The following is a 12446-nucleotide window of genomic DNA, read 5'->3' on the forward strand; positions in this document are numbered from 1 at the left end:
AAAAGCATCAGGAAATTTCAATGGCCGCCCGCCAAACGCATCAACTACCACATTCTTCATTTTCATGATCTAATAGTCCACGGTTAAAGAGCATCATGGTAAGCAGCATGGTCGCAATATAATATGCTTTTATATGTCTCTAACAAATTTACACAGAAAATCAAAGCAATTTCTCGCTCCACGGCGTCCCAGCAGGCGCCGGGCTCTGCCGTCGTTCGACAGCCCCGAAATCTGGATCCAGCCCAGCATCCATTCGAACGAGCTCGTGAATACACCCGTGCATTAAATGCTGTCAAGCTAGAGAGACTGTTTGCCGCGCCATTTGTGGGCCAGATGGGCGAGGGTCATGTGGATGGTGTTTATACAATGGCCAAAGATCCGGGATCGTTACAACGGTTTGCGAGTGGCAGTGGTGACGGTGTTGTCAAGGTTTGGGATTTGACAACTCAAGGTGAAGTGTGGAACACTCAGGCACATGAAAATATTGTCAAGGGATTGTGCTGGACTCCCGAACGGAAATTGCTCTCGTGCGCAAGCGACAAGACCATCAAACTGTGGGACCCATACAACTCCTCACCTGAAGCACCACCATTGGGAACGTACCTAGGCCAAAGCGCTTTTACTGGGGTCTCGCATCACCGAAATCTGCCATACTTCGCTGCGTCGTCTTCTCAGATTTCTATCTACGATTTGTCGCGGCCGTCCTCGACACCATCTCAGGTCCTTCATTGGCCCACTAGCGTGGATACTATCACCTCGCTTGCCTTCAATCAGACAGAAACATCCATCATTGGATCAACAGCCATTGATCGATCCGTTATCATGTATGATCTTCGTACTTCATTGCCTGTTCACAAACTTGTCCTACGTTTGGCATCGAACGCCATTTCCTGGAACCCGATGGAGGCATTCAACTTTGCGGTGGCCAACGAAGATCATAATGCTTACATTTTCGACATGAGGAAAATGGATCGTGCTCTGAATGTGCTGAAGGATCACGTGGCTGCGGTCATGGATGTCGAGTTCAGCCCGACTGGCGAGGAACTCGTGACGGCTTCTTATGATAAAACGGTGCGCTTGTGGAGCCGAGCTCATGGGCATTCTCGCGACATTTACCATACCAAGAGAATGCAACGGTATGTATTTCGCAAGCATCTGTTTTATTTCGCTTCCATTGCTCATTTGTTTGTACAGGGTCTTCTCCGCCAAATTTACGCCCGACAACAAGTACATTCTTTCCGGGTCAGACGACGGCAACATTCGACTCTGGCGTGCGAACGCCTCCGACCGTAGCGGCATCAAGAGTGCCCGCCAGAGACAGAAGTTAGAATATGACCAGGCACTAATTACCAGGTACTCGCATATGCCTGAAATCCGAAGGATCAAGCGCCAGCGTCATGTGCCAAGAACCGTGAAGAAGGCGGCAGAGATCAAGAGAGAAGAACTCGCTGCTATTAAGAGACGTGAGGAGAATGTTCGCAAGCATGCTAAGAAGGGTGCTCTGCCACCGAGACGGAGCGAGCGTGAGAAGATGATCTTGACACACGAGCAATAAGCTCTGCAGGTCTGAGGACCACTCTCGATTGCCGAATCCTGAGAGTGGCAACTTCGTAACATTTGTCTTTGGAGGCAATTTGTTCGATGACAATTGACGATAACTTAAGGAATCTGTACGAGTTTCACGGCATATCACGCATCCTTCTTGTGGTCGTCGTCTTGCTCGTGGCATAGGGTCATCAATCGCCCTTCTTGACTTTCAGTTCATCTGGCGATATCTGACTCGACAACACACCGTGTTTTGACCGATCTGCTGCAGATGACCCTTGTAAAGCAGCACGGTCGATACCGCTCAGGTAACGGGCAATTCGCTGTATGCTGGCAGGCAGTACGGCATACCAGTCGATGAAAACGGCGAACGCCGGCAACCTGATTAGGCCACCCCGTCCTTCGTCTATTGCGGTAATGATTTTCTGAGCGACATGGACTGATTCGAGAACCGGCGCAAAGAACTTGTTTGGCGTCTTGATTGATTTGAACAGAGGCGTTGATATCTGCCCTGTCTCCACGAGCAGCATTTTCACAATCCCGTCATTTCTCGACACGCGAAACTCAGCTTCCAACGTCCGATGAAGGGCGCTAAGACCTGCCTTACTCGCAGAGTAGTCTGACAAGCCGGCGGCGGACAGGTGGCCCAGGACGGAGCTGATATTGACGATGGTACCTCCATTCTCAGCGGCTAACATTCCGGGAAGAAATACTTGGCAAGTGTGAAAGACTGCGAGTAGATTGGTTCGAATTGTTTTCTCGAATGCCTCTGCAGATAGAGTCAGGAATGGTTGACCGTTAATTCCTGCCGCCGCGCAGTTGATCAGCACAGTCGGTGTACCCAGCTAAGGAAGATTAGCATCATTCTATAAATGATCATACCATCATATCTTCTACAGGGCTGTAGTCTCGCGTAGCAATTGCATACCTCTTCCTTAATTCTCCTTGCCGTCTTCTCCACCGCTTCTCGATCAGTAATATCGCACTGATAGTAGTCCACTCCCGTCACTTCTTCCCAGCCCTCGATATCGCTCTCAGCCTTGATGTCCAAGACGGCCACACTAACTCCACGTAGTCCATATATCCGGGCAACCAGTAAGCCAAGGCCACTCGCACCACCAGTCACAACAACAACCTCTTCGCTTAAGTCAACAGGTCGGGGAAGCCCATGCGCCAGTCTCTGGTTCATCGCACGGGCAAGAGCCAAGATCGTGAGGAAGGCCGCATAGCCCGTCGCGATCGTGAACGAGATATGGGTGTAAGGGGTGGCCTGGGCTCGGAGGCTGATCACCCCGACCCAGGCGATGAATGGGTGGAAAAGTGTGCGATTGAGAACCGTCAGAAAAAGGTCGAAAGTGAGGTGTTCAAGCCATCCTTTATCAGGTGACTGCGAGATGGGCGAGGGTGATGCGGTGGACATTATGTGTGGTGGACCTAGGTCGGTTACCTTTTTGACATTATCATTGATTATATCTTCGACATCAGTATTACTTTTTGTGGGAATTGTAGCACGACCGGATTCAGCGTCAAACTTAAGCGCCGTGCTCCGTCATAGCAGGCAGCCGTCACGAAATGGCGGAATTGTTCCAGATGCGGTTGCTGATTCGGTCCACTATATGCAAAGGTTCAAGAGTCGTCATACACAGATAGCATTCATTGTTATATCAATGAACCGAACAAGTGCAGTATGAATGGTAAAGAATTGGGGGAAAATGATGACACACGGAGATGTGGGGTGATAGGCTATCACTTGGCTTCCTCCTATCTTAGACAGAATCATAACATATTCGTAACGATACCACAGGTATACTGATACGAATTTGTTCCTCTCTACTTAGTCTGAAATAGGTTTCTTCTAGAATAGGCCTCAATATTATACTCTAGCACTGAGCGTTGTCGTATTGTTCTATACGACCATCGCCGGTCTTCTTGTATATTTTTCTGATACCTACCCTCGAATTCCAGCATTATGCCCCCTTCCCTAACAAAACAAATCACACAGATCGAAGGTGTAAGGCTAGCAGGTGCCATTGATACAGAATGGGGTATTACCATCAAATATCCCGGAAAGTCAGCAAAAGGCACAATCATCGCAATCACCCCCCACCGCAGCTGCAACTCATCACCAGATGACAACTGCTCTCCCCTGGCGCTTCCAGCATTGACCCATCCTCACATTCACCTCGATAAGGCCTATGTCCACAGCACACGCGAATACGCACATCTTCTTCCAGCGGAAGGCTCCTTCCAGGAAGCGCTGTCCTTCACGACCCAGGCCAAGAAACAGTTCAACCAGGCCGATCTCATGAAAAGAGGCGAATGGCTTCTTGCAGAGTCGGTTTCTGCTGGCGTCACAGCAATGAGGGCGTTCGTGGAGGTTGATCACACGGTCAAACTGACGTGCCTTGAAGCTGGTCTCAAACTCAAAGACCAATGGAAAGAATGCTGCGACGTTCAGATTGTCTGCTTCGCTCAGGATCCCATCTTTTCCAGCGAGTATGGCCATGAAAATCGCGATTTGATCAAGAAGGCCCTCGAGCGCTATCCACAGATAGATGTCATCGGCACGACACCCTACGTTGAATCGAGTACGGACGCTGCGAGACGAAACATTGACTGGGCGATCGAAACCGCCCTCAAGCTGGACAAGCATGTCGACTTCCATCTAGACTACAGCCTAGATAGCAGCGAGGAAGCTCTAGTGTGGTATGTCCTGCAAGCACTTCAGCGCAATAACTGGACGAGCCAGTCAAGTATCAGACGGGTCATGTTGGGGCATTGCACCCGCCTGACTTCCTTCACTAATGAAGAATGGTCGGATTTGGCCAAAGAAATTCGTAACAATGACCTTCCCGTGAGTTTCGTCGGTCTACCAACCAGCGACATGTACATGGCCTCGCCGTATCCCGCAGCCAACGCTCCTCACAATCGGCCAAGAGGCACCCTGCATGTCCTTAAGATGATACGCGAGCATGGTCTGGGTGCTATTATCGGAGTCAATAATGTCGGAAACGCGTTCACACCCTGGGGCTCTGCAGACCCCCTGTCCCTTGCTTGTCTAGGTGTAGGAATCTACCAGGCCGGAACGCAAAAAGATGCAGAATTGTTGTACGAATGTGTATCCACGCGTGCGCGTGCTGCAATCGGATTACTGGGCAGCCGAGGCGGATCCGGTTTGATGCTCAAGGAAGGAGATCAACTTGATCTAGTCTTGCTCCACAATGTCGATGACACAGGATGCAACGTATTAAGGCCAAGAAAAAGTGTAGCAGATGTTGTGTGGGATCCGCCGGCAAGGGTGAGCAGGCATATCATCTCCAATGGCCGTCTGAAACTGCCACCGCATCCTATGTATCCGGGAACAGCACGCTATGCGTTTAAGAATAGCGACGCTTGACGTATTGAAGAAAGCGAGTAAGACGCTCGAGCCATTGTTTGCCTGACGACTGTAAATACAGATAGTGGCTGAATAACGCCCCTCATGAATGTTTCCAATCCAGTACATTATGTCTAAAGATAGCCTGCACAACTCCATGTCCGCTAGCGTTTCAAAAGTCACATCATGCGGCAAGATCCTGATGAGACATAAGTCAAAATAAGTAATATAGAAGAGCAAGGTCTCGGAATGAACCGAGTCAGTCAGTACTCTCACGCAGCCCCCCATACAGGTGTAGTTTCATTGGCCTCGGCGCGAGCTTTGGCTGGTCCATGCAATGCATAGCTGAAAGTGGGACAATCTGGGTCTTCACGCATGATGTCAATATCGTCGGCGTTGAGCGAGAGACGAAACCCGTTTCCAGCACGTGGGTACAGTCGATGCTCTTGAAACTCCTCGTATTCTGACTCTTCATCTGACTCGTACCGGTGTCTCTTCCGTGAAGAAGAAGCTGATGGCAATGGTTCCTCAGTATTCTCAGTACTCGGCTTCTCAGAAGTCGTGTCTTTCTCCGAGTGAGAGACCGGTGTTTCGGTTGTTGTAAGTGTCTGGCTGGAAGGTGCTGCCGAGACTGGGCCAGCTGATGTATTTGAGGTGAATAAGAATTTCGACGACTGCAGTTCCTTTAAGTTGCTTGGGAACATCGGCAAGGAGGGATTCCGGTCCGATATAGTGACAAGAAGCTCGACGAGACTTGCGTGGGAGAGGCTCGACAGATAACCCCGCCGCTCCTCCGCTGAAAAGCGCTCGCCTCCTACTTCGGTCTTGGGAGAAGGCACATGGTGTTGTGGTGGATGACGCAATGCTTGATGTAAATCAGGATTGCTCCTGACAACTGTTGGCTGGACGATGGAAATTTGCACAGGCTTGCATTCCCGGCAGTGCCATTCCTTCTCCACCACGTTCACAACATCATAGTCAATCGGAGGGTCATGACAGAGTTGATGCCATGCTCGATTACACCCGTCGCAGAATACAATAGCATTACTCTGCGGGCTATGACCTCTTTGGCAATGCATACAGTTGACATACGCCTCCTTCGTCTTGCGAAAAACGCGTTTGTGTCTTCGCGCACCTGTAGTCTCTGAGCCATAAGAGGAAGTGCCGTTCGCCTTGGTAACGGCTGGAGATGAAGCTGGAGGTACATATAATGACGGTCGGTTCACTTGTCTGCCGGACTTTGTTTGAGTGGCGGTAGGGGCGACGTCGGATTCATCCGAACTGGAGTCACCAGCCCTTATGATGTCTTCGCCGTCACTATCACCACCGCGTCTTCGTTTTCTCGATTTTCTGGACCCATTTGAAGCATTTTTGCGTGAGCGTTGTCCGGGGGTTGCTTTTTGTGGGTTGCCGCCTGGGACTTTTGCAGCCTTCGGGGCTAATGAGACCAGAGGAGCCTTAGGGATAAGACCTGTAGGTTGTGATGGCAATGGTTGTTGTATTTGAGACGGCGCCAATGTCGCCGATGGGCCAGCTGATACTGCTACACTTGGCTTGGGAGCAATAGCAACGGGCTTCTTTGGCCTCGAGGAGCTGTCCTCAGACGTTATAGGGGCTTGGTTGGAAACTGCTGTAGGTGCTAATGTATTGTTCGTATATGCGAACGGCGCCGTGGGCAGCTCTATGATTGTGGAAGAGGCCTTCATCGTGTTGGACCTTTGAAAATTCAAACTGTTCAAGCTTGGATCAAAGGTCGAAGTGCCCCAACGGGTAGTGAAGCTATCATTGTTCTGCTGGTCTCCTCTTATGTTACCAGCGATCCGTGCAAGGAGCTCTGTAGTGGCCGCCGAGAGTTTCGGTATTTGCACTTTCCCCCGAACCGTACCTGATGAACAGCTCGTTTTCGATGATAAATCGATCGAAGAAGGAGGAGTGCTATTTGCTGTGTTTCCTTCAACTGTCGAAACTGATGGATGGGGGCTCGAGGTGGTGCTCGGTGTTCCGTGGGTGGTCTCTAAAGTAGATGCCAGGGAAGAAGTAGCCCCATTTTGCCGTGACATTCCCCAAATCTGGACTGAATAAGCAATGTTGCACGGGGTATAAATGTGCTTGTCAATCTCTTCAACTTTGATTAATTGCTGTCACCGAGTAGCAAAGGATATGGCAGGTTGAACGGATCCAGAGATTTATATAGTCTCACGTGATTGTATGGATTCCTCCCCGCGCAGTTGAGGAATCCCAACACGCAACTTTGTTCTTAGGCCATCAACCTTGACGACAATCTATTGAAGACGTGCTGTTATACATTCATTCCATCTTTCCTATCGAATATGTCTAAAAGCTAAGTACGTTGATGGATTCTTACGGCCGCCGTCGTGCTTCGTCCGCAGTCACAAAGGGATTCGCTCCCTCAGGGATGTGATACCATACGATCTCCGATCCCCACAGCGTCAAACCAATATTGGGTCTGCCAGATTCCAATCACCTCTATGTTTGAGATGAAATATGTTACGACACAATGCCCTCTTTTTTGAGGAGCTCGATATTGGCTTTATCATAATTGAGGAGTTCTTCGAGGATTTCGTCGGTGTGTTGGCCAAGAGTCGGGGGCGGTCTTCGGACTCCAGGGGTTGCATGCGAATACTTGATCGGTGTGTTAACTAATTTGACGGGACCACAAGCTGGATGATCAACTTCTGTAACCATTCCTCGCGCTTGCACTACGCGGACGATTCCATGTCAGTGAATGGCTTCACCTGGTCGTTAGACGTTGGCGGACGACTTACCATGAGAATGATTGAGCGTCCCTTGGATGTCGTTGATCGCGGCATATGGCATCCCACTGCCTTCCAGGATCTCGAGCCATTCCTGCGTGGTTTTCTGCTTAACTCTCTTCTCAATCAGGCCATCAAGCTCTTCCCGATGCTTTACTCGGTCACGGTTGGTGATAAAGCGAGGATCCGTCTTCCATTCGGGGAACCCTAGTCGATCGCATAAGACGCCAAATAGCCTGTCATTTCCGCCCCCAAAAAGAATATCTCCATCAAGTGTCTGATAGCTTCGGTAGGGTACAATTGATGCTTGATCCTGTCAGCGATTGAGAGCTCACCGAGTGCCGGTAACACCATGTCCATGAACTTACGGTGTGCAGTTCCCCATCTACCGGAGTCCTTCTCACCACTGATCAGAGCTGAGCTCGCGATATTTGCCAAAGTCGCAACTTGACAATCACTCAAACAGGCGTCGATATGTTGTCCTTGTCCGGTCCTCATGCGCGCCAGCAAGGCAGCCATGATGGCATTGGAGGTATACAACCCCGTTGTCAAATCCGTAACAGCTACGCCGACCTTGACAGGATCGCCGTCTCTGCTTCCAGTGATGTGCATGAGTCCCATCTCTGCTTCGACCATGACATCGTACCCAGCTCGGTTGCTGTATGGACCTGTTTGGCCGTACCCTGTGATACTTGCATATACCAATCTGGGATTGATAGATCGTAGCGTTTCGTAATCGAGACCGTATTTCTTCAGGGTGCCCGGAAGGTAGTTCTCGACTAGGACGTCGCACTCCTTGGCCAGCTTGTGTAAAATCTCGACTCCGGACTTATGAGCAAAGGAAAGGCCGATGGATCTTTTGTTGCGGTTCACCTGGCGCACATGTAAGTTGGACGCTCATTATTGTTCCGAGATGTCACATACAGCCAGAAAATAGGCGCTCTCCCCAGGGCCATCATGAGACCCATCGATATACTTTGCGTATGGTGGACCCCAAGCACGAGTATCGTCACCGCGCACGGGATGCTCCACTTTGATAATATCTGCTCTGGCTCGAAGAAGACCGACGTTAGCAGTTGGTTGCCAGATACCATTAATGTGTTAGCATTCAACATACCCCAGATCTCCGAGAATTTGTGTACAGTATGGCTTCGGTGCGCGGTAAGAATCAGTATGGACTCTAGTGTCGACCGGAGGGAATATGTAGGGAACCCACTCCAGCCAATACTCTCGTCATGTCAAGCACTCGGATGCCTTTAAGAGGAAGAGTGTCATCGCTTGTAGGGATTGCTGAGAATCGTCGCCCTTGGGGTGTGCACTTGAGAATAATAGTTCTCGACGAGTAAAGCGATGGCCGACGAGCCACAGCCCGTTGCAACATGCATGCGGCATTCATCTTTCAAGGCTTAGCCAATGTGCATGTATAATAGTACTCAATGGCATATCAATTGCAAAGTATCACAATTACTTAGAGCCCTCCGTAAGGCAGGCGATGCAGATGTGACCTTGTCACTTGAAGGCCGAAGCCCGCTCTTTATGTTGATCCGGGGATTTCGCCGATGGCCGACGGCAGACCAAGCCGAGGTCAGCTAGTAAGCTGTTTCGGCATCTCCTGCCCTCACCTACCAGACCCATCTTATCACGGTAATCGGATCTCGAGCATTCCCTCTACTTAATAATATGTTCACGGGCCTTGTCGAGTACATTGGGAGTGAGTCATGTCCATATTCGAAATATTGTATCAGACACAAGACTAATTGGGTCTGTTGCAACTTCTAGCGGTTACGTCTCTGGAGCCCCTCGACACATCGTCAAGTGGGGGCGGGGGAACATCACTGACCATTTCCGATTGCGAGGAGATTCTCAAAGATGCCCACCTTGGCGACAGTATTAGTGTAAATGGTATGCACTTCACTTGCCCTTGATGCTTAACAACAGCAAGCGATAGCAGAGCTGTTGAGATATTCGTTGTCTTTCTGTCATTCGTCTCATAAGCAAGCGCATCAAAGAGCTTAAGCTTCCCTCGACAATGGAGACCTAATAAACTAATCTATCAAAAGGAACCTGCCTGACAGTAACCGCATTCGATAAGACCTGGTTCAAGGTCGGCGTCGCCCCCGAGACGCTTCGGCGGACAAACCTGGGATCATTGGAAAAGGGCTCCCGGGTAAATCTTGAGCGGGCCGTTCTGGCAGAGACGCGCATGGGCGGTCACTTCGTACAGGGTCATGTCGACACTGTCGCAAAAATTCTCTCCGTCACTCCGGATCAGAACTCCTTGGTATTCCGACTACAGCCTCGCGATCAGAGTGTAATGAGGTATATCGTGGAGAAGGGCTATGTCACACTGGATGGAGCCAGCTTGACGGTGACCAAGGTTGTGGATGGGCCAGACGGGTACTTTGAAATCATGCTTATTGCCTACACACAAGAGAAGATTGTGACGGCAGCTAAGAAGCCCGGGGATTACGTCAACGTAGAGATTGACATTGTGGGCAAATACGTTGAAAAGAGTGTCCAGGGTTACTTTGCTGGAACCGCTGGAGGAGACATGAGCATCTTGGAGAAGATGGTGTCTCGCATTGTAGACGAGAAGCTAAAGCGGTGATAAACAACAAACCAATGCCGCCTGACCATCTTGAATAATGGTATTCCACCTCAGTCCTAACCAGTATGACCGAATTCATAATGTCTTCCATGTATCGACCTGCGACTGTGAAGTCGATCACACCATGACAGGACTCTACCAAGGCCAGAGCTAGAAGATGATCAGCATGGGAAGTCAACGGAGTCAACCATGGTGCATGTCATACAAACTTCACGCACTTTTTGCATAAGATAGGTAGGTTTAAGTATGTCAAGCTCGTAGTCTATCTAAAGGGCTGAAGGAACGAAAGGTTCTATTGATTGAGATATCCAACGACATTTCATGCACCACATAAATGCTAGTTTAATCATCTTCTTATGCGCGGCACAGTGAGATTTCTCCGGCGGCATGAGCAGAAGGGTGATCACTGCATTTGAAATCCTATACATTCTTGTTGAGGACACTCGACATAGGGTATAAATTCGTCCTACCAAAGACACAACTCATATCAACCTCATAAAACACCATTTACTCCAGACTTTTTTGAGAGAAAAACGGCCTCTTCCGTAGCTACCATAGTTTGAAAAGTCGGAAATCACTCTCCCCGCCTCATTCTTCCATGGACTCATCTTCGTCGTCGTTATCCTGCGCTTGTCCCTCTTCGTCGTCTTCCAGGTCATCACTGAGCCAATCATCCTCGTCATCCATATCCACATCTTCTTCGTCCTCGTCATCTTCACCACCTTTTCCTTCAGCTCGAGCTTTGGCCTTCTCCTGTTTCTTCTTCTCAATGTTCTCTCTTTGCTGCTTCTTTCTCTCTTCCTTCTCCTTCTTCTTCTTGGCCCAATTCTTATCCAATGATTTGACCTCTGCTTCTGATTTTTTGATGTAGTCGTGCCACATTACTCTGCCCTCACAGATACCTTCTTCGACCTTGATTAGCCGAAGTTTCAGGCGTGGACCCAGTTCGACGAGCTTGACCGCGCGTTTTTCCACCTCTGGGGCATTGGCTTTCTGGGCCTTTGCTTTCTCGCCGGACTTCATGCGCTGCAGTTCTCTCTTTGTCAAGACCTTTTTTGTGGTGCTCTCTGCAATCTCGACCTCAGCATCGGTGTCCATTTCTGTCTCGCTTGCCGAGGTATAGCCGGCGGCTGATGGGTCCAGAAGATAGTCGGCGGCATCTTCCAACTTCCCCAGGTTTGGGACGGCAGACTTTCTCTTCTCCCGACTGCGAATTTCCTTGGGGTCCAAGCGTCGGATACGCTTCGAGATGCCTGTCTTTTTGGTGCTGATGGCATAATGTCTTAGATTCAAAACATAGGAATCTTCCTCTTCCTCTGATCCGGCGGTAAGTTCGCGATTCAGAAGCATCACACGGCGAATGGAGGAGAGCGGTGTAGCCTGAGGATTGATGGGTGGGAAAAGTGACTGAAAGATAGTGGTCGTAAGGCTCTCTAGACGTTTCGGTACTTTCGAATCCTCAGAAGCATTCGGTGAGTTAAAATTGTTCATCACTAGCAAAGGAGGTGTTTTGTGATCCTGGCCACCACCTCTTGGGCGCTTCAATGCCTTCTCAACGTCTCTGCACAGGGAATAGCTTTCGACTTTGAAATGAAGGGTCGGACCGCGAGGAGTAAGCGCCAATCGCATATTAGTATTTCCTGTAGCTGATTTTGAGAAAAGCATAAGATGAGTGACACCCAAAGGGCCCGTCATTGTCGTGTAGTCTCTGAGTCGATTGGATTTCCGTTCCTGAAGTGACCGATCATCAGTTACTGACTTCAGAAACCCGCCAGTCTGCTCGAGGAAACGCTTACCTTCAATCGCACCGCTGTATCTGGCTCCATCATCAAACGGACATCCTTGACCAGTTGGCTGACACTGGAACCGACCTGCGAAGCGCCGACTCTGATAACCATAGACTTCGGAGTTTTGCTCATGCTGCTTTTGGCGGCGGCAGACGCATTTTGAGCCCGCACATGAGTGCGCTTCTTCGTACGTGCCTTGGCCATTGTAATAGAAGACCAGATATGAGATTATTGGGAATAAAAACGAGTCCCAATAGCTTCCTCTGCTGTCTGGACAAGAGCGTGACTTTTCTCTTAGGTCCAGAAAAAAGTAGATTTGTCGGAGCAAAGCCGCGGAGGAGCTCGGATCAACAATT

General features: G+C 49.7%; 7 protein-coding genes across 7 annotated transcripts; 3 read left to right on the forward strand and 4 right to left on the reverse strand.

The window, feature by feature from the left end:
• Positions 1-123: 123 nt before the first annotated feature.
• Positions 124-1555, forward strand: NFIA_018420 (rRNA-processing protein SOF1; the record flags this gene model as incomplete). Its single annotated transcript, XM_001265037.1, has 2 exons — positions 124-1136; positions 1195-1555. 2 exons carry the CDS (start codon positions 124-126, stop codon positions 1553-1555), a joined length of 1374 nt encoding a protein of 457 aa, XP_001265038.1.
• A 181-nt stretch (positions 1556-1736) lies between these two features.
• On the reverse strand, positions 1737-2965 carry NFIA_018430 (SDR family oxidoreductase; the record flags this gene model as incomplete). The annotated part of the gene is made up of 2 exons (XM_001265038.1): positions 1737-2390; positions 2474-2965. 2 exons carry the CDS (start codon positions 2963-2965, stop codon positions 1737-1739), a joined length of 1146 nt encoding a protein of 381 aa, XP_001265039.1.
• Positions 2966-3514: 549 nt separating this feature from the next.
• On the forward strand, positions 3515-4942 carry NFIA_018440 (putative zinc metallopeptidase; the record flags this gene model as incomplete). Its single annotated transcript, XM_001265039.1, has 1 exon — positions 3515-4942. The coding sequence occupies one exon, from the start codon at positions 3515-3517 to the stop codon at positions 4940-4942; it is 1428 nt and encodes a 475-aa protein (XP_001265040.1).
• Positions 4943-5193: 251 nt separating this feature from the next.
• NFIA_018450 (putative PHD finger domain protein) lies at positions 5194-6981 on the reverse strand (the record flags this gene model as incomplete). The annotated part of the gene is made up of 1 exon (XM_001265040.1): positions 5194-6981. One exon carries the CDS (start codon positions 6979-6981, stop codon positions 5194-5196), a length of 1788 nt encoding a protein of 595 aa, XP_001265041.1.
• Positions 6982-7429: 448 nt separating this feature from the next.
• NFIA_018460 (CaiB/BaiF CoA transferase family protein) lies at positions 7430-9091 on the reverse strand (the record flags this gene model as incomplete). The annotated part of the gene is made up of 6 exons (XM_001265041.1): positions 7430-7641; positions 7708-8001; positions 8064-8568; positions 8620-8743; positions 8813-8844; positions 8912-9091. 6 exons carry the CDS (start codon positions 9089-9091, stop codon positions 7430-7432), a joined length of 1347 nt encoding a protein of 448 aa, XP_001265042.1.
• A 284-nt stretch (positions 9092-9375) lies between these two features.
• Positions 9376-10303, forward strand: NFIA_018470 (riboflavin synthase; the record flags this gene model as incomplete). Its single annotated transcript, XM_001265042.1, has 3 exons — positions 9376-9406; positions 9475-9597; positions 9756-10303. The coding sequence occupies 3 exons, from the start codon at positions 9376-9378 to the stop codon at positions 10301-10303; spliced, it is 702 nt and encodes a 233-aa protein (XP_001265043.1).
• Positions 10304-10891: 588 nt separating this feature from the next.
• NFIA_018480 (Brix domain-containing protein) lies at positions 10892-12294 on the reverse strand (the record flags this gene model as incomplete). Its single annotated transcript, XM_001265043.1, has 2 exons — positions 10892-12034; positions 12100-12294. 2 exons carry the CDS (start codon positions 12292-12294, stop codon positions 10892-10894), a joined length of 1338 nt encoding a protein of 445 aa, XP_001265044.1.
• Positions 12295-12446: the final 152 nt, after the last annotated feature.

Source organism: Aspergillus fischeri, genomic scaffold, assembly GCF_000149645.3.
Source record: "Aspergillus fischeri NRRL 181 1099437636249 genomic scaffold, whole genome shotgun sequence".
In the NCBI taxonomy this organism is placed as follows: domain Eukaryota; kingdom Fungi; phylum Ascomycota; class Eurotiomycetes; order Eurotiales; family Aspergillaceae; genus Aspergillus; species Aspergillus fischeri.